This window comes from Colletotrichum fructicola, assembly GCF_000319635.2.
Source record: "Colletotrichum fructicola Nara gc5 chromosome Unknown KSG_Nara_v1_contig05, whole genome shotgun sequence".
Classification (NCBI taxonomy): Eukaryota; Fungi; Ascomycota; class Sordariomycetes; order Glomerellales; family Glomerellaceae; genus Colletotrichum; species Colletotrichum fructicola.
Genome location: NW_027094055.1, coordinates 982,220 through 1,005,756, shown reverse-complemented (window position 1 = coordinate 1,005,756; position 23,537 = coordinate 982,220). Strand labels below are relative to the sequence as shown.

General features: G+C 52.8%; 7 protein-coding genes across 7 annotated transcripts; 3 read left to right on the top strand and 4 right to left on the bottom strand.

Moving 5' to 3' along the window:
* Window positions 1-3,012: 3,012 nt before the first annotated feature.
* On the bottom strand, window positions 3,013-3,450 carry hH4-1-1 (Histone H4; the record flags this gene model as incomplete). The annotated part of the gene is made up of 3 exons (XM_032020355.1): window positions 3,013-3,176; window positions 3,235-3,372; window positions 3,441-3,450. 3 exons carry the CDS (start codon window positions 3,448-3,450, stop codon window positions 3,013-3,015), a joined length of 312 nt encoding a protein of 103 aa, XP_031882560.1.
* Window positions 3,451-5,355: 1,905 nt separating this feature from the next.
* On the top strand, window positions 5,356-5,888 carry hh3 (histone H3; the record flags this gene model as incomplete). The annotated part of the gene is made up of 3 exons (XM_032020354.1): window positions 5,356-5,374; window positions 5,439-5,632; window positions 5,691-5,888. 3 exons carry the CDS (start codon window positions 5,356-5,358, stop codon window positions 5,886-5,888), a joined length of 411 nt encoding a protein of 136 aa, XP_031882561.1.
* Window positions 5,889-6,568: 680 nt separating this feature from the next.
* Window positions 6,569-7,945, bottom strand: prp3 (U4/U5/U6 small nuclear ribonucleoprotein prp3; the record flags this gene model as incomplete). Its single annotated transcript, XM_032020353.1, has 1 exon — window positions 6,569-7,603. The coding sequence occupies one exon, from the start codon at window positions 7,601-7,603 to the stop codon at window positions 6,569-6,571; it is 1,035 nt and encodes a 344-aa protein (XP_031882562.1).
* A 647-nt stretch (window positions 7,946-8,592) lies between these two features.
* On the top strand, window positions 8,593-13,769 carry RPA190 (DNA-directed RNA polymerase I subunit RPA190; the record flags this gene model as incomplete). The annotated part of the gene is made up of 2 exons (XM_032020352.1): window positions 8,593-8,774; window positions 8,837-13,769. 2 exons carry the CDS (start codon window positions 8,593-8,595, stop codon window positions 13,767-13,769), a joined length of 5,115 nt encoding a protein of 1,704 aa, XP_031882563.1.
* A 622-nt stretch (window positions 13,770-14,391) lies between these two features.
* Window positions 14,392-16,456, bottom strand: aspC-2 (Aspartate aminotransferase; the record flags this gene model as incomplete). Its single annotated transcript, XM_032020351.1, has 8 exons — window positions 14,392-14,413; window positions 14,471-14,701; window positions 14,761-14,840; window positions 14,891-15,014; window positions 15,071-15,083; window positions 15,142-15,505; window positions 15,560-16,035; window positions 16,372-16,456. 8 exons carry the CDS (start codon window positions 16,454-16,456, stop codon window positions 14,392-14,394), a joined length of 1,395 nt encoding a protein of 464 aa, XP_031882556.1.
* Window positions 16,457-18,469: 2,013 nt separating this feature from the next.
* Window positions 18,470-19,458, top strand: CGGC5_v008954 (uncharacterized protein; the record flags this gene model as incomplete). Its single annotated transcript, XM_032020350.1, has 2 exons — window positions 18,470-18,515; window positions 18,581-19,458. 2 exons carry the CDS (start codon window positions 18,470-18,472, stop codon window positions 19,456-19,458), a joined length of 924 nt encoding a protein of 307 aa, XP_031882557.1.
* A 2,082-nt stretch (window positions 19,459-21,540) lies between these two features.
* cys-3 (Regulatory protein cys-3) lies at window positions 21,541-23,221 on the bottom strand (the record flags this gene model as incomplete). Its single annotated transcript, XM_032020348.1, has 2 exons — window positions 21,541-22,085; window positions 22,939-23,221. 2 exons carry the CDS (start codon window positions 23,219-23,221, stop codon window positions 21,541-21,543), a joined length of 828 nt encoding a protein of 275 aa, XP_031882559.1.
* Window positions 23,222-23,537: the final 316 nt, after the last annotated feature.

Sequence of the window (23,537 nt, the reverse complement as noted above, 5' to 3'; positions counted from 1 at the left end):
GGAGATTGCCCAACAACCTGAGCAATAATTTTGAACACCTGCGTCGAAGAGGGCTGTAAGGCACGACTCAAGTCGGGTGGCAAAATCACACACACCTGGGAGCTGTGGGCTTTTCCAGAATGGTATTCTTCTTACACCATTACACATAGTGGACAATGGCATTCCCGCCCCGCTAGCTGACAGCACAAACAGCGATGGAGAAAAAAACGTCAGAATTTCCCGTCGATCCCTTGGCCTGGCCCAAGGGGCTGGGGCCTGTTCCGTGGAGATCTAAAATTAGTGGGTTCCCGACTGGTGTGTTTACATCGCAGCAGAGACAAACCTTACTCGACTGGCTCAAGCCCTACAAGATAAGGTACCGGTGTCGGCAGGTGTTGGTTGGTGTTGGCGGCCTCGGTCTTTGCGTGTGGACTGTGGCTTGTCGGCGAGCCAGCTTTGGTGCAGGTATCCGTATCCGCTCCTAGAAGTTAGAAGTCTCCAGCAGGAATATGGGGGTGGCGCATGCATCCCCTTAACAGTACCGGCCGGCGCCATCCGAAGTCAAGCCCTGCTGCTGCTGGAAGGCACAAGGCCTATGAATGTCTCAAGCCTTGGCCGTTGAGCTTTTGTCAACTGCCTCCAACCGCGTCCCTGCATTTGTGTGCTTTGATCCGTCTCTTCAAAATGCGAAAATTGATGCATATTTCTGCTGTAAACCCTGGTCCTTCCAATTGAACCCAAGGTGTGGCTTGGCCCTCGTCTCACTCGTCCCTGAATGTCTCTGTCCGAGCTTCAGCCGCACTTTGCCTTCCGCGAAAGTAGCATCATCAACCCTGCATGCCTGCCTTATTCAACTGTCTTCCTTCGCTAGCGATCTCCGAAGAGCCTGGTTGGGTGGCTCTACTTGTTCGCGCTTCTACGCTCCGCTGGGTGCTGTTCTGCGGCGGTGCGCGTTTATCGTCGTCACTCATGACGGGAAACCAACTGTCGCTAGGCCTCTCCTACCTTGGCTCGTAACTCGACCTTCCGTCCGAGGTCCCACGAGTCTTTGTGGCTCAGTCATGCCCATGATGTCTCTTCGTCAAAGTGCAACATGTCTTCCTGTAGCATATCCGTTCACCACAGTAGCTTGCGTGATCATGATCTTTCGAGGTATCTGCACCGTCTTGATGCGGATTCGGACCTAATTTCTTAGAGATATATTTATTAGCGACTAAATATTCCTACAACCCTCCAGAACTATTATACGCCTGGAATTATACTCTTAGTGAAACTATTGCCAATGTTCTGGACACATGATGCCCGAGATACGGACATGCCAGGTCTGAAGTGCCACCGCTTCATGGGTGTTGCGAGTCACGAGGGTCATCATGTCTTGGTGTGCGACCGTTAGCATAACTCCAGCGACCAGCGCCTTGATTCGAGCGAGGTTTGAACCCAGTTGTGGTATGCTTGCCGCTCACTTCTTGGCCGTCCTGATGTAAACACGAAGGACCCGTTTGCGCCGGTATCCTGGTCAATGTAGTGAAAGTAAATCCACTGCTTGCAGAAGCACGGAATAAAACGAACTTAGTCGGCATGTTGGTAGTAAGACCGACCAGCCCGGTTTGATACGCACGACGAAGTGCGGTAACTTTCAGCTTCTTGCCAAACATGCGATGATGTCCTTGTGAGGTGTTCGTGTGAACCGTGATGCTACCAGCAGTCTGTAAATCATTCCTACTGGCGGTTAATTCCTACTGGCGGTCCCCTTGTCTAGTCATATCCCATCATTTCATTACCCGAACATCCTCAACACACTGGGTAGCTTTCCAATCGATGAAGTGCGCGCCGACTACTATTCATGTTGCTTGCTCGTCCGGCACGGCTTCCCCTGGCTTTTCCATTCGGCTTGATGGCAAGGCGCGCTATTAATATCACACATACCCATGCCATTGATGGTTGTGTCGATGGCGCTGATGTCAACGAATAATAGTAATCATTCGATCCGTAGATGCAGGATTCCAAACGAGTCCACAATGGCCAAACCACACAAATTGAATATTTTACTTGTGCGGTATTTACGCCTCGAAAGCACTACTGGGGAAAATCGAGCTGTGATGACTATCTCACGAGGAATCTCCGGGCTTTGCCTTTCGCCTTCGTGATCAGCCAGTCTTCGTATATCTCCATCATATGAGAGTGATAAATATTGCATTATTCACATCGCTGCAAAAGTATACTTCTCATGAGATCAAGCGGCAGCTGGATCCAAATGGAGCTACATTCAACTCTAGACCAAGATGAACCATCAGAATTGGAAGACACGCCTATCGCGACTAGGTTCGTCGAGACTGACGCCAGGATAACTCCTTGAAGGAAAACGGCAATCACGTGGGCGAACATCTACACCAAACCAGCATGTACAGAGACCCAGTCCTCACTCATCATTCTAAAAGCGTAGCCCGTTTATGTCCAGGAAATCTCTAGCCCACCAAATTCATTATTAACTCTGCTAACATAATGAGTCCTATAGCTGCTAACATAATGAGTCCTATAGCACGGGACTCGCGAAGATTTCCCTTTCACATAGGTTGACGCCGATTGAAAGAAAGCGTGTCATTTCGTAAGCTGTGGAGCAAACGCGTGATACCGTGGCATGGCCTGCCGAGGCAGTGGATAAGGTAGAGGTAGGCTGCCAACTGTGTTGGCAAGCCAAGGAAACAGAGAAGATCACGAGCAAACACTGTGGAGTATAAATCGTGCCGAGCATCATCTTATGCACAGCATCACAGGACACAGGAGCAAAGAATCACAACAATAACTAGAACGTGTCTCGGCGAGTGATCGATTATGTCTCAAGCCAATCAAGCCATCCATGTAGAACCCCGTTGTTTCCCGTATGGTACAGTAGAACACCCAAAACCAGCCAAACCCATATTCATTCGTGACAAAACACGCCACTCCCAAAGTCCGTTTGTGCCACCGCGCCTCAAGGTGGATCGCGTCGTGGCCCCAGAAAGATTCGTAACCGACATGCAAGAACAAACACGCTTAACCACCGAAACCGTACAGGGTGCGGCCTTGGCGCTTCAGCGCGTAGACGACATCCAGAGAAGTGACAGTCTTGCGCTTGGCGTGCTCAGTGTAGGTGACGGCGTCACGAATGACACCTTCAAGGAAAGACTTAAGGACACCACGGGTCTCCTCGTAGATCACTAGGGAGGACCAAGTTAGTATGAGCTGTTGATGCCTGACGAAGTAAGAGCAGCTTACTGGCAGAGATACGCTTGACACCGCCACGACGAGCGAGACGACGGATAGCAGGCTTGGTGATACCCTGAATGTTGTCACGAAGAATCTTGCGGTGACGCTTGGCGCCTCCCTTTCCGAGGCCCTTGCCGCCCTTGCCGCCTAGTAGAGGAATTAGCATGAGAACCCGGATATAGACTGCATCAATGGCAGCACATGGATGTACTCACGTCCAGTCATTGTGTGTAAAGTGGTTGGGGGTTTGTAAGTGTAATGTTGATAGTGAGGCTCTGAGAGAGATGTAATGGGAGGGATGCGAAAGTGGTTGCGTGAGATAACGTGGGGCTGAATTGGGAAGGAACGTGGTGAGTGACGCGAAGAGGGGGAACGGGATTTATATCAGCAGGTCGCGGGCTTGATGAGATTCGGGATCAGCCAAAAAAAAAAAAAAAAAAAAGGCCATGGTACGTACTCCGAGCAGTGCTCCCGATGCGGGCTGGACGCGAAAATCAAAAACAACAACTGCCTTTTTCTCTGTGCACAGACCAGCTGGGGCAGCACGGGACAATTACACTGTACTTAGCCAACCAGAAGCCATCCCTTACTCCATCCACATCGATCTGCTCTAGGTACCAAGGTAGTGTGCTAGTGAATGCGGCCGCCTCGCACTGCTAAACGAGTTTTGCACGCGTTCAACACGCGCGTAGAAACAGTGGACTGTCAGGATATTTCGGGGATAAATACACCTCTGGCGATGAGAGATATCGTACAGATGTCTCACATCTTTATTTCTATGCTGCATTATGCCAAAGCTGCGTTATTGGTACAGGGCTACAGTATTCAGATGCCTATCCTAGAGCCATGACTGCATGCGACAGCGGCGACTTGCACGTCTCCTGTGTCTTTGCGTTTGGACAGTGGGGACTCACTCCAAGGTCAACGCCAGATGCATGCGAATGGATTCAACGTCGAAGCGGAAGAGTATTATCGCCCCCGCCGCATGGGTGATGGATTTAGCACGAGCTTATGAGAAAACGAGTTAAAATTCCAAGCTCGTATGCCGCTGCACAGGCGCCATCGACTTTTCAAATGGGCAGACGCAGAAGTATGGGTCTGCTTCTGCCATCTGGCAGTTTAGACGAACTGTGGAAACCTCTTGTGAGTGCGACACAGTACATACGGTCTACTACGCGCCTCCCCAAGGTTCCCTTCACGCGACGCGGCGGTTAGGTTGTGGAACTTCGGGGTAAGAGCCTTCGCCCACGCACGCTTGGTTCCCTTCAAGCTCATCGCGCAGTGGTCTGCAGCAGATAGAATACCTAGTGATCTCTCTTCTTACTGTTTGTTCGGTGCGTTTCAGTGTTCGATGTTCAGCGGCCGCGGTACAAAGCGCCCAGATGATTCAATGAACAAGCTATTGTTCGCTTGACCCAAACGCGGTAACTTTCGGTATGAAAGTGCACGTAATTTGCTTGCCATTAAAATGGTGACCTCTGCGCTTGCAGCAAGAATGCCACGACTGACGTAGACGCGTGACAGCGGGCAGCAGGTATTAGGTCGCGTCCTACTGCTTCTACGTACTTGCTACCGCGTCAGACAAGGTGAGGCGTGATTGAAGCGCCATAGGGCCTGCTGCCGCATCCCGCATGTCCCACGGACAGAGTGACAGGGAAGTCGCAAGGTAGCGTTTGATGGGGAAAAGTGAGGATACTAACTCTGGGTAGAATGCCTGTGGACCGGTACGTATTAACACCTACCTACCTTCCGGGTCTTGGGCCGTGGGAGTGGGACCTTGAAAGATGGGGTGGCGTCGCAGATGCCAGATTTCCAGCCAATCAAAAATCAGCCATCCACACTTCGACAGCAAAGCGTAGAATCCCGCCAGCTGCGCCTGCCTTTTTCCAAGTAATCGCACCTGCAGAAACGGGGTTTTTCGAACCGTCGCACGCAGACGCACAGGCCACCTCCCGTCTGGCACACAATCACTCCCCTCCGCAGCCAGCCCAGTTTCCTACCTATTTATTTCCCTCTGCCCTCCACCAACTCCAACCTTTTCTCTCCTCATCCACTCACACCCACCGCCTTCAATCAACACACCAACCAACATCTCAACCATCAACTTCATCACCATCAACATCAGTCGCAATGGCCCGCACCAAGCAGAGTACGCACTTCTTTCCTGGCCCAACCTGCCAACCACTCGCACAGCGCTGACTCCTTCCCCACAGCCGCCCGTAAGTCCACCGGTGGCAAGGCTCCCCGCAAGCAGCTTGCTTCCAAGGCCGCCCGCAAGAGCGCCCCCTCCACCGGAGGTGTCAAGAAGCCTCACCGCTACAAGCCTGGTACCGTCGCTCTCCGTGAGATCCGTCGCTACCAGAAGTCCACCGAGCTTCTGATCCGCAAGCTCCCCTTCCAGCGCCTGGTAAGTCCCATGCGCTCGCTTCACACGCTATGAAGGTAACTAACCAACACCCTCCCAGGTTCGTGAGATTGCCCAGGACTTCAAGTCCGATCTCCGCTTCCAGTCTTCCGCCATCGGTGCCCTTCAGGAGTCCGTCGAGTCTTACCTCGTCTCCCTCTTTGAGGACACCAACCTCTGCGCCATTCACGCCAAGCGTGTCACCATCCAGTCCAAGGACATCCAGCTCGCCCGCCGCCTCCGCGGTGAGCGCAACTAAACATTGTCTTTCGATTTTCTCTTATGGGTGGTTCATGACTCGCGCTTTGGGAATGCTTGACGAAGGGACCGTCTTTGGTTTTTGGGGGTAATCTGGCGTTACGAATGCGTTTGATAACAACGCAAGGGTTGTACAATTAAACAGCAGCAAAGGATGGCTGCAAGGAATGCCAAACACTTCACGATCTATACCTTTTGTTTCGTGCCTACTGTGACGTGCTCGTTATGATAATGTTTCCGATTGCGGGCCAGAACTCGCCTCGCTACGCGTCGCGCATGAGATAAACAATAGATGTGCCGCGATCGCATCCCCGGTCGGTGGGGCCTCTGTCTCTTTACAGAGGGATCCGCGCCTTACCGCACTACTGTGACTCATTTTCGTGCTCTTGCGTGTAGAGTATGATTATGTCCTCTTCGACTGAACGATACTGACCTACCTGATGCAGAGCCAGTGCCCGATCGTCAGCAAAGTTCCCTGCCGAAGCGGATCCTTACCCGTCTGACGAGACTTGCAACTTGTCTGCACCCTGATAACGTAGCTTCACCTGGGGGTAACTGAGATGTGATAGTAACTCGTGTTCGTCCGATGAACATAATTCTGCCGCTACAACGATGAGAAAGGCTTGGGCTAAGCCCTGACTTGACTGCATTGAGACCTAATGCCCCTCTTCCGTTCTACTTCTACATGGTCCTCGCCAGGGCCCAAAAGTTGTCCATCTTCGATCTGGTTAAAATTTCTTTGGCCTCGGCATCAGATTCGCACACCTTACTTCCCCATTTGCGAAACGCCCGTGTCTTTTCTTCTCCTTCAAAGACAAGCTTGCATTCGTTTTGCGACATGTCTCTCAAGTCCCCATTCTCATTCTCCGGAAGTAACCAGTCTCGCGCCTGTTGCCGTGTGGCGCCCTCGCGCGATGGCGAGTTCTCTGTCCAGTCGATTCGATTAAGCATCAGTTTCTTGTACTTTCCGATACTATGCTCCCCCCCCTCTACAATAACCAGATTCATCTTTGGGTGCATGATGCAGACGCCAGTGAGAGAGTGTTGCTCAGCGTTCTTCCCAATCTTGAATCTGTGCTGTCCATTCGCAAGGCTGTTGATCTTGAACACCAGAACGTGGATGCCTTTGGCAGCATCCTTCTCCTGGTTGGCGGCAAGCTTGTCGTGTTTTTCCTCCTTGGTGAGCTTCCGTTCCTCATTGGCCTCTAGGTGCTTCTGTTGCCGTTCCGCAATCTGGCGATTAACTAGATTCTCAACCGCCGTGGGGTCCTTGACTGCCGAGTCTGCATAGACTCGCATCATGTTGCTCTTCTTAACCTTGGGCGGCGGTGCTGGCACAAGGCCAAGCCGGATCTTTGCTTGTTGCTCTTTCAGTTCGGCCATCCTCCCCTGCCTCCGTACTTTGGCTTTCTCCTTCGACGTAAGAAACATGGGTTTCGGTGTAGGTTTGTTTCGCTCTTGCGGTGGCTCTAATGCAACGGGATGCTGAATATACTCGGTGACGATTGTGTCCTCCGATGTGATCTTGAGGTGAATTTCATCGTCGATGTTGTCATAGTTACCGCCATCGACGAGCCCTTCATCAAACCATTCGATGTCCGGAGGTGCTTCAACCACAAGGTTCTTCTCCAAATCTAATTCCTCGTCGATGCCAGCCTTTCTGGTCTGCGCGGCGATCTTCTTCTTCAGTTCCTCCAGCGCAGCCTGTCGTCGCATCGCATTGCCCTGCTGGATGAATCTGCCCCTTGGATGGAAGTTAAGGGGGCGAGACTGTCGCTGCCGGCTTCCTGTGGGTGGACCCGCCTGTTGGTCGTTGAAGTAGGGGTTTGGTCTTGTATTGTCTTGGCTACGCGCTGAAGGGATCGACGACCTAGCGCCAGCCAAAGACGATGAGCTGGAGTCAACCTGAGATCGATATGGAGGAGCTCTATCACTTCCACGGCCCGAAGACTGAACCTGCCCAAGACCTTGAAGGGCAGGATGCAGTCCAGCCTCAGGGACGCCTTTGGCTTTGCTGCCCCCAATCGCCGCTGCCACCCTTGCTTTCAACGCAGCCATTTTGTCGGCAGCGGTTTCGGGCTTGTGCACTCGAGAGTTTGGATCGTGACGAGGCCCTAGGCCGCTTGAGTCGGAACGTCGATCCATCGTAATTCGTTATGACGGAGATATTTGTTGTTGCGCGTTGGGGATCTAGTCTAGAGGTGCGGGCTTCCCTTTCGAGAAGGCAACGGGGGTCGGCGAGCGAGTAGTACAGTCGTCGGCTGTGATTTCTGAATCGGCTGGACGGACGAAATCAAAGTAACGAGCGTGCTTTGATGGGCAAGGGGTAATGCATATGCATGCGATGCCTCGTGTATGGCGTCGCAGGCCTGCAGGCTGGTGTAAACAGTTCTTACATAAGGGTGATTGCCGAGGATTTCGTAGGCATCTTCTCACTACCTTATTTCGATGTTGCCGCGACACCTCTCGACAGCTCCACTATTGGCGGGTCTTTTTTTCTGCCGCGAACCACCGCCAAAAAAAGTTCCCCTCTGCCTGCCTTCCGCCGAGACTTGATCACCCACCAGTCTAGTTGATTTTGCGACCGAGCTGCCTGTACGAACCCAACCGACAAGACACTGAATGGAAAATTTGTTTCCCTCCGCCTCACCCTCTGTATAGACTCAGATCGGTGTCAGGCTAGTTCCTGAAGCCTCATTGGCAGCATGAATATCTCACAACCTATCTCGTCGTCCGTGGAGACAGTCGAGTTCACTTTTCTTACCGAGGAGGAAATCAGAGCCGTTTCCGTCAAACGTATTGAGAACGACAGCACTTTCGATAATCTTCTCAATCCTGTCCCCGGTGGTCTATACGACCCCGCGCTCGGCTCCTGGGGCGATGCTCTGTATGTTTGTCACTGCAATCGACTCTACTCGCTTCAATTGACTAACAAAAACCCTGCCAAAGTTGCGCGACCTGCAATCTCAACCAGTCTTCCTGTCCTGGCCACGCCGGCCATATCGAGCTCCCCGTCCCTGTATACCATCCGATCTTCCTCGATCAAGTCCTTCGGCTCTTGAGGTCACAGTGCGCTTATTGCAAAGGTTTTCGCATGCGCCACCGCGAAAGCAACCGCTTCTCGTGCAAACTTCGACTTCTCCAACATGGCTTGCTGCATGAGGCTCATCTTGTTGATGCCATTGGTGAGGAGCTCAAGAGCCTTGCGATGCCCGGCGTCCCCACCGATTACGACAGTGAGGCCGAGGAAGAAGGCACTTCCACTGTCGACAACGTCATTGGCGCACGCGAGGCCTTCGTTCGCCAAAGTTTGAAGGCTCACAAGCTAAGCCTGGGAGAGGTGAGCAAGGGCAAGCACGAAGGGTCTATTGAAATGCGAAGGGAGCTCATCAAGGAGTTTATGGTGCAAATAACCAAGCCCAGAAAGTGCGACAACTGCGGTGGCATTTCCCCGGCCTATCGAAAGGACCGTTTCGTCAAAATCTTTGAAAAGGCCCTCAGCGAGAGAGACCTTGCACACATGGCTCAAAGGAACCTGCACATGAAGGACTCGATGGCAACCACTGCCATGACATCGAAGTCTAAGACGACGCGAGGCTCTGATCACGCCGACGAAGGCGTTGCTGATGTCGACCTGGCCTCGTCTGAAGAGAACGACGTCGAGATGCGCGATGCCAGCAGCAGTGACGAGCATCGCCCTATGGACAAAGGAGACGAAGACGCCACCAATGTCTCCCCGGGACAGCAGCGATACATCAGCGCCATGGAAGTTCGTGCTCGTCTGCGAGAGCTATTCGAAAAAGAGCAGGAAATTATGTCTCTGATCTACAACTCAAAGCCAGTGACTAAGAAGGTCGCTAAGATCACGGCTGATATGTTCTTTCTCCGCACAATCCTTGTTCCCCCAAACAAGTTCCGACCTGAAGCTCGTACCGGCGACTCGATCTCTGAGGCTCAGCAAAACTCTCTGTACAAGAACATTCTGCGGAACTGTGTCAGTATTGCTAGGATACACCAGAACGTCGGAGGTACGGATCAGTATGGAAGAGCGAGAGACATCAGCGACCTGCACCAGATATGGACAGAATTACAAGAGTCCGTCAATTCCCTAATCGACAAGAGCAAAAACCCTGTGCAGGGCGCAGCGGCCAAGAGAAATGAAGACGGTATCAAACAAAAGCTGGAGAAGAAGGAAGGTCTTTTCAGAAAGAACATGATGGGAAAGCGAGTCAACTTCGCTGCGCGAAGTGTTATCTCTCCGGATCCGAACATCGAAACAAACGAAATCGGCGTGCCTCCTGTTTTTGCACGGAAGCTGACTTACCCCGAGCCAGTCACAAGCCACAATTTCAGAGATATGCAGCAAGCAGTCATCAATGGTGTCGATAAGTGGCCAGGCGCTGCGGCAATCGAGTACGAGAATGGCCAGATTGTCAACTTGCGGTCCAAGTCGACTGATGACCGTGTATCGCTCGCCAACCAGCTTCTCGCCCCTACCAACAACCAGATGAGTGGCGTGAAAAGCAAGAAGGTTTATCGCCACTTGACAAACGGTGATGTGGTCTTGATGAACCGCCAACCAACCCTGCATAAGCCCTCCATCATGGGCCACAGGGTGCGGGTGCTGCCTGGTGAGAAGACAATTCGAATGCATTACGCCAACTGCAATACGTACAACGCCGACTTCGACGGCGATGAAATGAATATGCACTTTCCCCAGAATGAGGTGGCTAGAGCCGAGGCTCTTCAGATCGCCGACACGGACCATCAGTATCTGTCTGGAACTGCAGGCAAGCCCCTTCGCGGATTAATTCAGGACCATCTTTCGGTATCCGTGGCGCTCTGCAACAAGGATACTTTCTTTGATCGCGACTCGTATCAACAGCTTATTTACTCAGCGTTACGCCCGGAGAGTGGCCACATTCTCGGTGAGAGGATTGAGCTTATCCCACCCGCCATCATCAAGCCGATTCCCAGGTGGACTGGCAAGCAGGTTGTAACCACCATCCTGAAGAACATTAAGCCGCCAAATGGCGAGGGACTGTGGATGACCGGCAAAAGCCAGGTTAAGGGCGAGCAGTGGGGTAAAGGCTCGGAGGAGGGTACTGTACTATTCCAGGATGGCCAGTTCCTTTCCGGCATCCTCGACAAGGCCCAACTCGGTCCCAGTTCAGGCGGCCTGATTCATGCTATTCATGAAATCTACGGTCCTGCGGTTGCAGGCAAGTTGCTGAGTGGCATTGGCCGACTTCTTACGAGATACCTGAACATGCGGGCATTTACTTGCGGCATGGATGATCTGAGGCTCACACCTCAAGGCGAAGTATCTCGAAAAGAAACTCTCAAGGCTGCTAAGGGTATCGGTCTTGAGGTTGCGGCCAGGTACGTGTCTCTGGAGGACAATAAGCCCGGCAGCGATGACCCAGAACTTCTCACTCGCCTAGAAGAGGTTATGCGCGACGACAGCAAGCAGGAAGGTCTCGATATGCTCATGAACCAGAGCTCTGCGAAGGTTTCTAGCATGGTGACAGCTGCTTGTCTGCCGGTCGGTTTGGTTAAGCAATTCCCGAAGAACCAGATGCAGTCGATGACAACATCTGGCGCCAAGGGTGGCCAAGTCAATGCTAACCTCATTTCGTGCAATTTGGGACAACAAGTCCTTGAGGGTCGAAGAGTTCCTCTCATGGTCAGTGGAAAGTCTTTGCCTTGCTTCCGGCCGTTCGAGACAGATGTTCGCGCTGGTGGCTACATTGTCCAGCGTTTCTTGACGGGTATCCGGCCGCAAGAGTATTACTTCCATCACATGGCAGGCCGTGAAGGCCTTATCGACACCGCTGTTAAGACATCTCGTTCTGGTTACCTGCAGAGGTGTATCATCAAGGGCATGGAAGGACTGACGGTTTCGTACGACTCTACTGTTCGCGACGCCGACGGCACATTGGTGCAATGCTTGTATGGCGAAGACGGGCTGGATCCTACCAAGCAGAAGTATCTCACCGACTTTGGCTTCGTTCTCCGCAACATCGGTTCCGAAACGGCTCAGTTGAATTTCGGAAGCGAGTTCAAGGACAGGTTTGCCGGCAACAAGGACGACGTTTTGAAACACATGAAGAGCGCCATCAAGCACGCCAAGGTCGACATCGCCGCCAAAGACCCAATCATTTCTCTCGTCAACCCTGCCAGGGTGGCTTTCGCCACGTCCGAGCAGTTCTACGAGAAGATGTCCCAGTATATCAAGAACAATGAGGATGGCCTGATTCGCGACAAGTCTAAGGATGTCTCTGGTCTTATCAACGCTCCTGCCGTGAACAGAAAGTCAGCTGAGCTCGTACTCGCCGCTAAATACATGCGTTCACTCGTCGAGGCTGGAGAAGGTGTCGGCATCGTAGCTGGCCAGAGTGTCGGTGAGCCTTCTACACAGATGACGCTGAACACATTCCATTTGGCCGGTCATTCAGCGAAGAACGTCACGCTTGGTATTCCCCGTCTTCGCGAGATTCTCATGACTGCGAGTCGATCTATCTCCACGCCGTCGATGACTCTCCTTCTTCACGAGGAGCTCTCCGCAACTGAGGGAGAAATCTTTGCAAAGTCCATCAGTGTGTTGCCTCTGGCCGATGTGCTTGACACCGCAAGCGTCAATGAACGCATTGGAAAGGGGCAAAATAGCGCGCTGGCTAAACTTTACGATGTCCGACTAAACTTTTTTCCCTCGGAGGAATACACCAAGACCTACGCGATCGATGCCTCTGATGTCATGGATACCGTGGAGAAGAGGTTCTTGGATCATCTTTTGAAGACCATGACCAAGGAGATCAAGAAACGGCGAAGTGAGTCCAACTCAGCCACGCCTGATATCGGTGCCAAGGCCGGCGTTGTCGAGATGGCGACAGGCAATGGAGAGACAAGAGGTGGCGGGGACGACAACGACGATGACGACGATGACGGTGATGGCGATGCGACAAACGCTAAGAACAAGGCAAATCGAGAAGAAGCCGTATCCTACGGACCCAATGATGACGAAGACGACGCCATCCAGCGACAGATGGAGCGCGAGGAGTCAGTGGAAGAAGATGAAGGCTTTGGCGGCAGCCCAGTCCCCGAGACTCGGCAGGAGGCTTCAGACGAGGAGGAGGAGGAGGCAGAAGACGATGAGTCGGAAAGCGAGGGCGCCTGGAGAGCTGAGCGTGTGAAAGAACGGTACCTTCGTGTCACGCGTTTCAGCAGCGACGAGGCCGGAGAATGGTGCGAGTTCACGCTCGAATTTGAGGCAGATACTCCCAAGGTGTTGATGCTCAATATCGTGCAAGCGGCAGTCAAGAAGTCAGTTATCCAGCAAATACCTGGTGTCGGCTCGTGTACCTTCACTGCGGACCACAAGACGACGGACCCCATCACAGGCAAGGATATTTCAGTGCCAGCCATTTACACCTCTGGGGCCAACCTCAGGGCGATGCAAAAGTACGGCGACTTCATCAACCCGAACAAGATCGCAACGAACGATATTGCTGCCGTCCTGGACGTGTATGGTGTCGAGGCGTGCCGGACCAATATTGTCTCGGAACTGGCCGGCGTTTTCGGAGGTCACGGAATTAGCGTCGACAACCGCCATTTGAACCTCATTGCCGACTATATGACCCGCAACGGTGACTTCACACCCTTCAACCGCAACGGCCTGCGCGGCAACATTAGCCCATTCACCAAAATGAGTTTCGAAACAACTCTTTCATTCCTGAAGGATGCTGTGCTCGACGGTGATTGGGATGACCTCAGGACGCCAAGCAGTCGCATCGTGATGGGCCGTTTGGGCAGGATTGGAACGGGTGCATTCGATGTCCTTACTGCTCTGCCGACGCATCACATGTCGTCTCATGCGGAGTAGCCGACATGCGAAGGTGTTTGGTCTATGTTTCGCGTTCTTCTGGGTTTGCTCACAGAAGCCCTCGGCTGATAATTGTATTTTTTTCATCTGGAATCGATAGAGAGGCAACGTGGCTGCAAAAGTAATCAAAATGGAATTTTCAGAGGCTTTGACGGATTGAAATAGGTAAGCGCCTGCGGTGCAATTCTGTTGGTGACTTGTAGCTTGAAAAACAACATCTTCGAATCGCACGTGGTGCAACTATCTATCCTCCGGTTGTATGCGCCAACGGCCTGGGCTGGGCGGATGCTTAGGGCGGGGACTATAATCTCGGTTGTGCATTGCTCGTGGGGGAGATAATTCGTGTTCTCAGTGCATGCGCAGCCTAGGACAGCAGACAGCACGATGACTTTGTGGAGATAAGTTGGGAGGAAATAGGAAGATGACAGAGGTTTCCGAAGTTGACAAGCATCAGGGAGCAGACAAGTCGGTGGTCAATGATTTATGAATCTATCGCCCAGTAGCCCTAAGCGCGCGCATGCTTCTGCCGTTCCCTCTTGCACCTCCCAAGCAGAGTCGCGTCGCGGCGTGATCGTCGTGTCGTGTAATCAATACGAACCATTCTTCCATAGCAACTTCCAGTCTAGCCGCTAGACTTCTTGAACCTGAATGAACGTTAGTTAATTGAATTTGGGTCGCCGACCGGCATTATCAATACTTACTTGTTAACCACGCGCTCGATGCCGTCGAGGCCGTTCTTGAGGGTCTCCATCTTCGGGCCGTACGAGAAACGGACAAAATGGTGGCAGGGGCTGTCAAAAAGGTCACGGCGTCTGGAAGGGTTCAAGTCAAAGAAGATGCCAGGGACGACGATGACCTTCTCCTCCAAGCAAGCCTGGAAAAAGTTGAGGCCGTCCGAGATGGCGTCAGGGAGGCCCTCCAAATTTAGCCAACTAGGCATGTCAGTTCTCAGCTTGCTCTGTATTTGGTGGTAGGAGGAGCGGGGACTTACAGATAGAAAGTGGAATCGGGCACGTATTTGATGACGAACCCCATCTCGCGCAGTCTGCGAACAACGTAGTCACGCTTGTCCTGCTCATTCCATCAGTACATGTTTGGTACAGTCAGATCACCATACATACGCGGAAATGCTTCTGAAGGAAGACCATTTCCTCCTTCACGAGCGTCGGGTCAAGCATGGGAATGGCAGCCTCTTGGAAAGGGTGGTTCGCGCCACCATCAAGGTAACTCCCACAGGACCCGATACTAGAGACATATGTAAGTAAGCATGTCCTTTTGGATCTAGGAACTTTTGGTCTTACGCTTTGATGTACTCTGTGGGGTAACTTCCGTTAGCATGTGTCGTTTCAATTGTTTGATTGCGATGGCATACCCTTGGGACCAAGAATCCAAGCAATACGCCAGCCTGGAAGTCTGAAGCGCTTGGTCAAACCATCAATAATAAGGACATCATCCTCATCGACGTCCTCTACGTTCTCCGCCGCGGAGATCGTGCTGCCGTCGCAGTTGCTAGTATAGTTGTACCCGGAATAGAATTCATCACTGATGAAGGTGGCACGACCACGGCAGATATCTTGGATCTCAGCCAGCTCGGGGTTCGCAACGACGCGACCAGTGGGGTTGCGGGGATTCGAGGTCAGAATGACGGAGGAGCCGCGGGAAATCTCTTCAGAGATACGATCAGGATGGATATGATAGCCGTCCTCCTCCGCAAGAGGAACAGGAATGGCAGAGAACTAGGAGAACCGTTAGATTATACGATTTTTATCCGTGTGGAGAGGGGGACGCACGTTCTTGAATAGGGAGAGCATCTCGTTGTACGCCGTGTAGTCAGGCAAGAAAAAAGACAAGTAGGAGTTTCCGAGAATGGCGGCAATGCGGATCAGGCCGGCACGGCCTCCAGGGACGATGGCGACGTTCTCCCAGGTGTATTGGCTCTGCTTGCCCTGGCGATGCATGACGTTGTACAGGTTGGCGACAGCCTCGCGAAGAGGCTTGATGCCGGCTGTGGGACCATACTCACGACCGGCCATGGAGATGTCGATAGTTGTAGGACGAGGAAAGCAGCCGGCGATATCGTCCTCGACTTCGGGGGCGCCCTGGCCCAGATTGGCCCATGAGTCGGGGTCCTCAAGGAAACCGTACTCGGCAGCGCGCTCAGTACACCAGACAACACCGGTAGAGGAGCGGGAGGCGTCGAGACCAGCGTGGGCTTGGTGGCCTTCGTGAGCATTGCGAAATTGTCTATGAGTCTTGGATTGAACCTCTGAGAGGTCGCTGAAATTAGCTTGAGATCAGAATACAAAAGGTTCCTCCTGTAACCGCCGCCCATTGAGATGCTAAAAATGTCACTGAGCTCGAGTTGGAGCAATGTGGGGAACGAGGGGCAGCTTTGCTGGGGACAAGAATTTGGAGCTGAGGGCACCAGTTCAGCTCATACCCCGCACCAGCACCAAAGCTGGAGGACAAGCTTTTCCCCTACTGTCTGCCTCTTGCTGACAGCTTGGTCTCGTTCTGATAAGTGCGGCAGCATCAAAAGGCGAAGAACACGCAGCTCTAGCCGCGATCCGGGAGGGAGACGGATCAATGAATGCTTGCTTACCATTGGCGCTACTCTCGCCGACACTGAAGCGCCTGGGCTTAGGCACACCGGTGTGCCGATTGATGGAGAATTTGCGGTTGAACATGATGGCGGTAGACAACGCAGTTTGTCGTTATTTTGGTTGTTGACGTCGAGAGGGTGAGGTTGTGGGCAATTTGCTGCTTGAAGGAGGGGGAAAAGGCAAGTAAGTGCCTAGCTAGGACTCCAGTCAGGTTGCAGTTGGTTGCCGCCCCGTCTGTTTTCCCGGGGAAATCGACGTTGTGCGATTCGCAGGCCTGGTAGATCGGGCAGAAGGGGACGGGAGAAAAAAGAGCAAGATCCGGATAGAAGGTCAGCTGCCCACCATGGTCAAGGTGAAGCAGCGAGGGGCACACAAACAATCTTATACGGGCAAGCTACGAACGGCTTAGGTTCTTCTCTTCACCGGCACTTGGGCCCTGGAGTTGGCTAAGGGATCCCTGTAGGTCAGGAATGCAGCTTTCATGCAGGCTCTTCCAATTGTGGATTTCGTTGGGCGTGGAGGGAAGATGATAGGCTAGTTGCTGGCGAGTGTTTCCCACGCTGAAGATGGCAGCGGGACTATCACTTGACGAAGTTGCAATAAAGGGCAGATGTTCTTCGAGCAGAGATCAGAAAGGGGGTTTAAAACAAGCCTGAGCAATCGAAGAAGGCTGGAGACCAGGAGAGCATAGTCCCCGCGCCGATCCTGCTGTCTCGATAGCCAACAGGCTGCGTTCCGAACGTTGGTCGAGGCTGGGCAAAGCTGGAGCAGAACGGAACAGCACTGAAGCTTTCTTTTCAGTATTTTCATTCGGCCTTTGATTCAACTGATTGCACGAAGGGAAATAGCGGTGTCCACTATCCATGGTCAGAAGCGGATCTCTGCATCGCCAATCTGTACGTCCACTCATTACCTATCCGTGCTGCCGTGCCCAACCGGACCGGGAAAAGTTGGCATTCCTGTACTCCGCTGAGATAGAGTGCGATAGACCTAAAGAATTTGCACAGCTTGTTACTTCTTGTTGAGGACACTGTGTAGCTACAGACGCCCTTGAGAGTTCTGCTGCGCAATAATACCATGAGAGGGATTCAGGACATCTGCTGTCGTTTTCGGCCAGGTGCAGCACCGCAAAAGGTCCAAAACCCTACCGACCTCGCCCGGGTCTTTTAGGGCGCTTAGATTTTCGTCGTGGGTCAGGGGATTTGGTTATTGAGTCAGCCCTTTCCCTCTTACCGCGTTTCGGAGGCACTGACGGCCCCCCCAGAAAAGGTACCGGTCACGTGGTGCCATTGGTGCCATCGAGCGGCATGAACGATACGAAGCCATAAGGCGCGACAGGCGGATTGAGCAAAATCTACTACATCTGAGGCGCGGTCGCTCAGCCTGGGGCGCAGCCACTGAATGCGTTCACCAATAGGATCGCACGAGCCCAGCCGCCTCCCAGATGACCACAGCACCGCCACCATGGTCGGACACTAAGGTACCTAGGTAGGTAGGTAGGTACCTTGGGTGCATTGTGAATGACTGAACCACAACCATAGACAGCATAGGTCCCTCTTGGAGGAACAACCAACACATTGACAAATATTTCAACTTCTCAAACTCAGCGCCATCAAGGCATACTGGCTGGGCTTTTCAAGTTGAAAGACGGTGGTATAAGATGAATGATTGAGTTCAGCATTGACACAGAACGTTGTCTGTCATCTCAAACGCCAACCCCATAAGGAACCAACCAAGAGTCGAAGCAGTCTGAGCCATACTAGTAATCTTCTTTTACAACCTTGAGTGACAAACAAGGAGACCTGAAAAGCAAAAACTCGAACTCTGTTTTTGCTTTGTGAGTTCCTTGAGGACCCTACCTTTCGAGACCGACGACACCGACCAACGGCCCCACCTGCCTTCTTATATCAATCCAACGGCCAGACCTCCAGCACCTTCACAATGCCTCACTTCACTGCAGACCTCTACTCCCCGACATCTTGCGACGAGCACCAAAAAAAAATGCGCAAATCCATCTTTGGTTGTGTGAAGGATAAACTCACCCGCAATTCGTCGTCCTCTTCGCAAAAGACCAAATCCTCCGCACCTCCCACAACCATGCCGAGCAGTCATAACCCCTTTACTCAGGCTCAACCGGGAAATGGTAAGTCATGATCCTCGCTCACAAAACGCCTGAGATTTCTCAAGCACCCATTGACCAATGAACAGGCGCATCTGTCGATCAGCCGCCCCCTGCCTACTCGGTTTCTGCTCCGGCTCCACCAGCCACCAGCTTCCTGGGGCCCAACGGCGGTCCGGTTAGAAGCCCCTCGCCTGCCCCCTCCAATGCTGGCTCCATCAGCTCTGTCTCTGGCATGAGTGTTTCGACCCCCGAAGACCCCTATGCCTTCCTGTCCTCCTTCGATACCATCTTCGTTGTTGACGATTCCGGCTCTATGTCTGGCCGATCTTGGCCCGAGGTTCAGGGTGTTCTGCGCGCCGTCACCCCCGTCTGCACCGCTCACGATGCTGATGGCATTGACCTTTACTTCCTAAACCACAAGACCACTGCCAGCGGTAGTGCCAGGGAAGGCAAAGCCGCTGGTGGATACTACGGCATCAAGCGTGCCGACACGGTCGAGGGCATCTTCACATCAGTCCGTCCCCGTGGCGCTACCCCTACCGGCCAGCGTCTTCACAGCATTCTCAAGCCATATCTGCAACTGTTGGACTCCAAGAAGCACGACGTTGAGAGCGTAAAGCCCATCAACATCATCGTCATCACTGATGGCGCTCCCTCCGACGATGTCGAGTCTACTATCATCACTGCCGCCAAAAAGCTCGACAAACTTGATGCCCCTCTTCACCAGATCGGCATACAATTCTTCCAAGTTGGCAACGAGCCCGGCGCCCGGGAGGCCTTGCGCGAGCTTGATGACGATCTTTTTGACAGAGTTGACGGCGATCTTCGCGACATGGTCGACACTGTCACTTGGGAGAATGGTACCAGGGGTGTTCTGACGGCAGACAGCATCCTGAAGGTGGTTTTGGGTGCGGTAGTGAGACGGCTTGATCGTCGCAGGACTAGTGGAGAGGTCCATCGCTGAGACAGATGAGGTTATTTGTTCTTCTCTTTTCTGTTGCCTCTTTTTAGCACCCTTGGCATCAACGGCGTTAGGTACGGTGGATAGAAGAGTCCGTTTTGTTTTAGACCGGACGGTGCAAACCAATTGATACCCAAACAGGAGGTTCTCTCTGTTTGATATTTAGAAATAGAAGTCAGTTATACCCACGTACCTCATGTCGCGTTCGGTTATGTGAACCAGCCATCATCAGTTTGCGCCTGCAAGAATTAGAAAACCGGAATTAAATGAAAAAGGAAATTTAATTTTCTTCAAAAAGATAAGGGAAAAAATAAGGAAAAGTCGCAGGCCTGGAGAGCCTTGACCAGCAATATGCGTGCCGAGGGAGGAGGGGGAGAATTCATGTACATGATGTTCAAAAGACTAGACACTGACACGATAAGCATGGGGCATGGAAACTGCCAGAAGTGAGTGACCTGACCCACTTCACAGACGTCTTACCTTTGTTCGACGAACGACAGACATACTTACCCTCGCAGCAGTCGTTCACCACCACTACATAGGACGTTCGGTTTCCCAAGGCCTGACTAGTACACGCTCAACTCCTTCGAAATCTGAAAGCCAAACGCCCGGATGGGACCGTTTCACAGAATCATTCCACGTGGGTACGCGCCAATGCGAAACCAGACACGCCAAGCCTCCATACCATCACCCGCCCTGATCACTGTTTACGCCGCCACCACCACCAGACCTATTGGATTAAATACAAGAATGATCACATCATCGACATCTCAGTCGAAATCGAAACCAGCCTCGCAAGAAGCCAACCGCGTGGAGGCGGAGGTGACGAGAGCCAGCGTCAACCAACAACAGCAAATTCTCCCGGGCGAGGACCACTGCCAACACCACCCCACGGAAAGCACGTCACCGGCCCCTGAAAACACGACATCCAACCCTCAGGCAGAAAGCTCTAGCACCAATAATTCTTCCGGTTCTAGCCAGCCTCATTCCCATAGTCATCTGGCTTTGCCGCCGCTTCCCGGGGCGCGGTCTAACGCTGAGTCTATCACCCTTGACTTGGGGGGTCAAGTAGGAGGCGGCGCATCGACCAAGCTGGATCACCTGGGCCCCCTCGTGGTTCACCAGGACGGTACGATGTCGCGAATAAAGAACTGGGGTGAGATGACTAAGATCGAGAGGGAAAGCACGATGAGGATCATTGGCCGGCGGAATCAGACTCGCCTGGCCAGTCTTAGGGACAGCGTCGACAGCGACAGGAAGGAAAGGCCGAGAGCAGCAGCAACGAGAGACGATGAGAATTGAGGGTCTACGGTTTCACTGAATATTGATCATGTTCGTGTCGCCAATTTTGCCTTCCGTCCCGCTGGAGCTTTCGTCGCAACCACCGTCTCCGCCCCTACTTTATCGCGTCTGTGGCCACCTCCTGGCCGGCCTACCTGCCAGTGAACTTCCGACGCGGAAGCATTTCTGGTGGCGGAGTTATCAGCAGAGGTGCCAAATCCTTTAGGCCATGTGTCGGAAATACATATACAAGTTTTTTCCCTTGGCCTTGATGACTATCAGATCGGCTTGGTTGGCAGATGGGGAAGCTCGCGGTGATTTAAAGAAGCAGGGACGGCATGGAAGAAAAGTAGAAATCCAATGAGTAGGGAGACCGGGGACATGCACCCAAGCACTCTGATTCCCGGTCGAACTCACCGAAGGTCATGTATGAACCAGTCGCTGCTCATTCTCCCAGTCACCTATACATTCTTCGAACTGGGTTTGTCATAGCGAATAGCTATCAACAGTCTCATACAATTCATTGGCGAGATACTCTACCACGAGTCCTGATCATGAGTCCGTGTCGGTGTATATAGATTTCGTCACATGTTCCCAATTAGAGCCGAATTGAAACATAATACGCCCATCCAAGCCCGCCCTCTACTTCCCACAGCCATCACCTGTCCCTTGATAGTCTCCTAGTGTTCCTTTGATCGCACGCCATCTGGTGCCGGGAAAAATACCAAGATCGTCAGCATGAAGCGTAACGCCCGCAAGCGACCATCATAGAATCAGCCCGTAAGTGGTGAAAAGGTCTGCTGGCTATTTTTCCTCCTTCGGCGCGTCCAAGGTTGTCGTGGGCTTTGTGGCCGTCTTGGATTTATTCTGGAAGTCCTTCAACATGGATGCAATATCCTCATTGCCCTCATTCTTCTCCATTACAAGGTTCTTGAGCCAGCGGTTTTCGGTTTCGAGCAAATTGATGCGTGCCTCTAGCTGAGAAACCTTGTCGGACATTTCCTTCGCGCTCTTTTCGAGAGCCTGCTCGCGCTGCTTCTTCTTGATACGGAAACGAGCGCTAGCGGCTGTGTTTCTCCTGCGCTTGTCCTCCTCGGCGGCGAGACGGGACTGCTCTTCAAAGCTTTGGCCAGGTCTGCCACTGGTCAAAGACTCAGGGGTACTGTTCTCGGCTGGACGCGGAGCGGGCGCGCCATAGTGATGGTTTTGCGGCTGCTGAGAAACCGGAGGCGGAGCATAGGTGGTTTGCGGATTGGGCTGAAGAGGTTGAAGATTACCCAGACCTTCGGCAAAGGGGGGGACACCCGAAGCAGGGTAGTGGTTGGTAAAATCGGTGAAGCTGAAGTCGCCTGTCATTGTTCATGGTCAGATGGGTGTTCAAGGCAGGTTATCGGTTCCTAGCATCGTGGCGTCGGCGAGACAACGGGATGAGGGGGAAGACGGACGGGCAGAGGTCTTCGCAGGAGCATTTGCATCCGCGAGTCTTAGTGCTGGTATAACAGGGCCTTCTCCTGCGAGCACTTGCTCTATCCGTCTGTGATGGCGGCTGCCCAGATGGTCGATGCCCCCCTGCTAGGGTCGATGACGGCAAGTCACGGGGTATTGCACCATTCCCCAGACAATTTGTCATCTGGAGTCGCGGCTCTCTCTCAACACCGCAGGCCGGCAAGCTGCATAAGGAGCTGCTAAAACTCCCAATCAAGACGTCTCGTTGAAACATGGGCCGCGCATGAACTGGGTGGGGTAGAAACAAAAGGTTTGAAGCCTTGAGATAAGGCATTCTAATGTGCTTCGCTGCGACCCTGAAGATAAATCGAATCGGTTTTCTCCTCAACCTCGGCAGTTAGAGTTTACACACAAAAGCCGCTTGACTCATGCAAATCTGGATCACCACTCTGCCCCCTAGTGGTCGTCTGCACAGAAAGTGAATAGAAGCCATCAGGTAGTGGAAGAACTGTAGCCACTCGGCCCAGTTTCTGCCGCAACCCAGAGAGCGTGTAGAACAACATTGACATAGCCATCAGAAGTACAGAAAAGCCCCTTTGTGCCATAGTCGCTTGACATGACTCCAAGGCATCAATCTGGTGAGTACGAGCGAGTTTTGAGCGACTAAATCCAGGGACTGGCGATGTGCAGGAGCGGCGGCTTCAAAAAGAGACAACGGGAAAATCCCATGCCAGAACGAAGAAAACACCGGCTCACCTGGCAAAGAAAAATCGACATTGCCAAACTCGCCGAGAGGAGAAGTCAAATCCTCGGCGGCGGCGCTGGACGGGGCCTGTGTCTCCGTCTCTGGCTTCGCGGGCTGTGCCTGATAATCGGTTTGCTGGCCGGTCTCAAAGTCGAAAAAAGAGGAGTTGGTGAAGACGGCCAGATCCTCTTCGAAAGTGAAGTTGTCCTCGTGGCTGGACTCCTTTACGGTGTTGAGATCTCGCAAGAAATGAGAGACGTTGGGGGCACGCCCACCACTGCTGTAAGGCGACATGTCGAAGGCCGGCGCGGCTCGCGGCGAAGCGAATCCGGGGTGGTTGTTCAGGTCTGCAAGATGACAGAGGAGCGAAGTGGCTCGGTCGAAGCCAGGCCTATGGCGCGGACGTCGAGTTGTTTTGTGGTTGCGAGAACTTGGGGCCTCAAGTAAGGGACGGCGGCGATGGAGTTTGGAGGGGCAGTGGGCTGTTTTTGGATGCTGGACCCCCAAGCAACTAAAGTGCGACGTGCTATGCGCGGACCAACCAATGCGGGAAATGGCCAGCCGGCTTCGAGTTCCAAGTTTCCGGGTCTTTTACCACAATTGCGAGAAG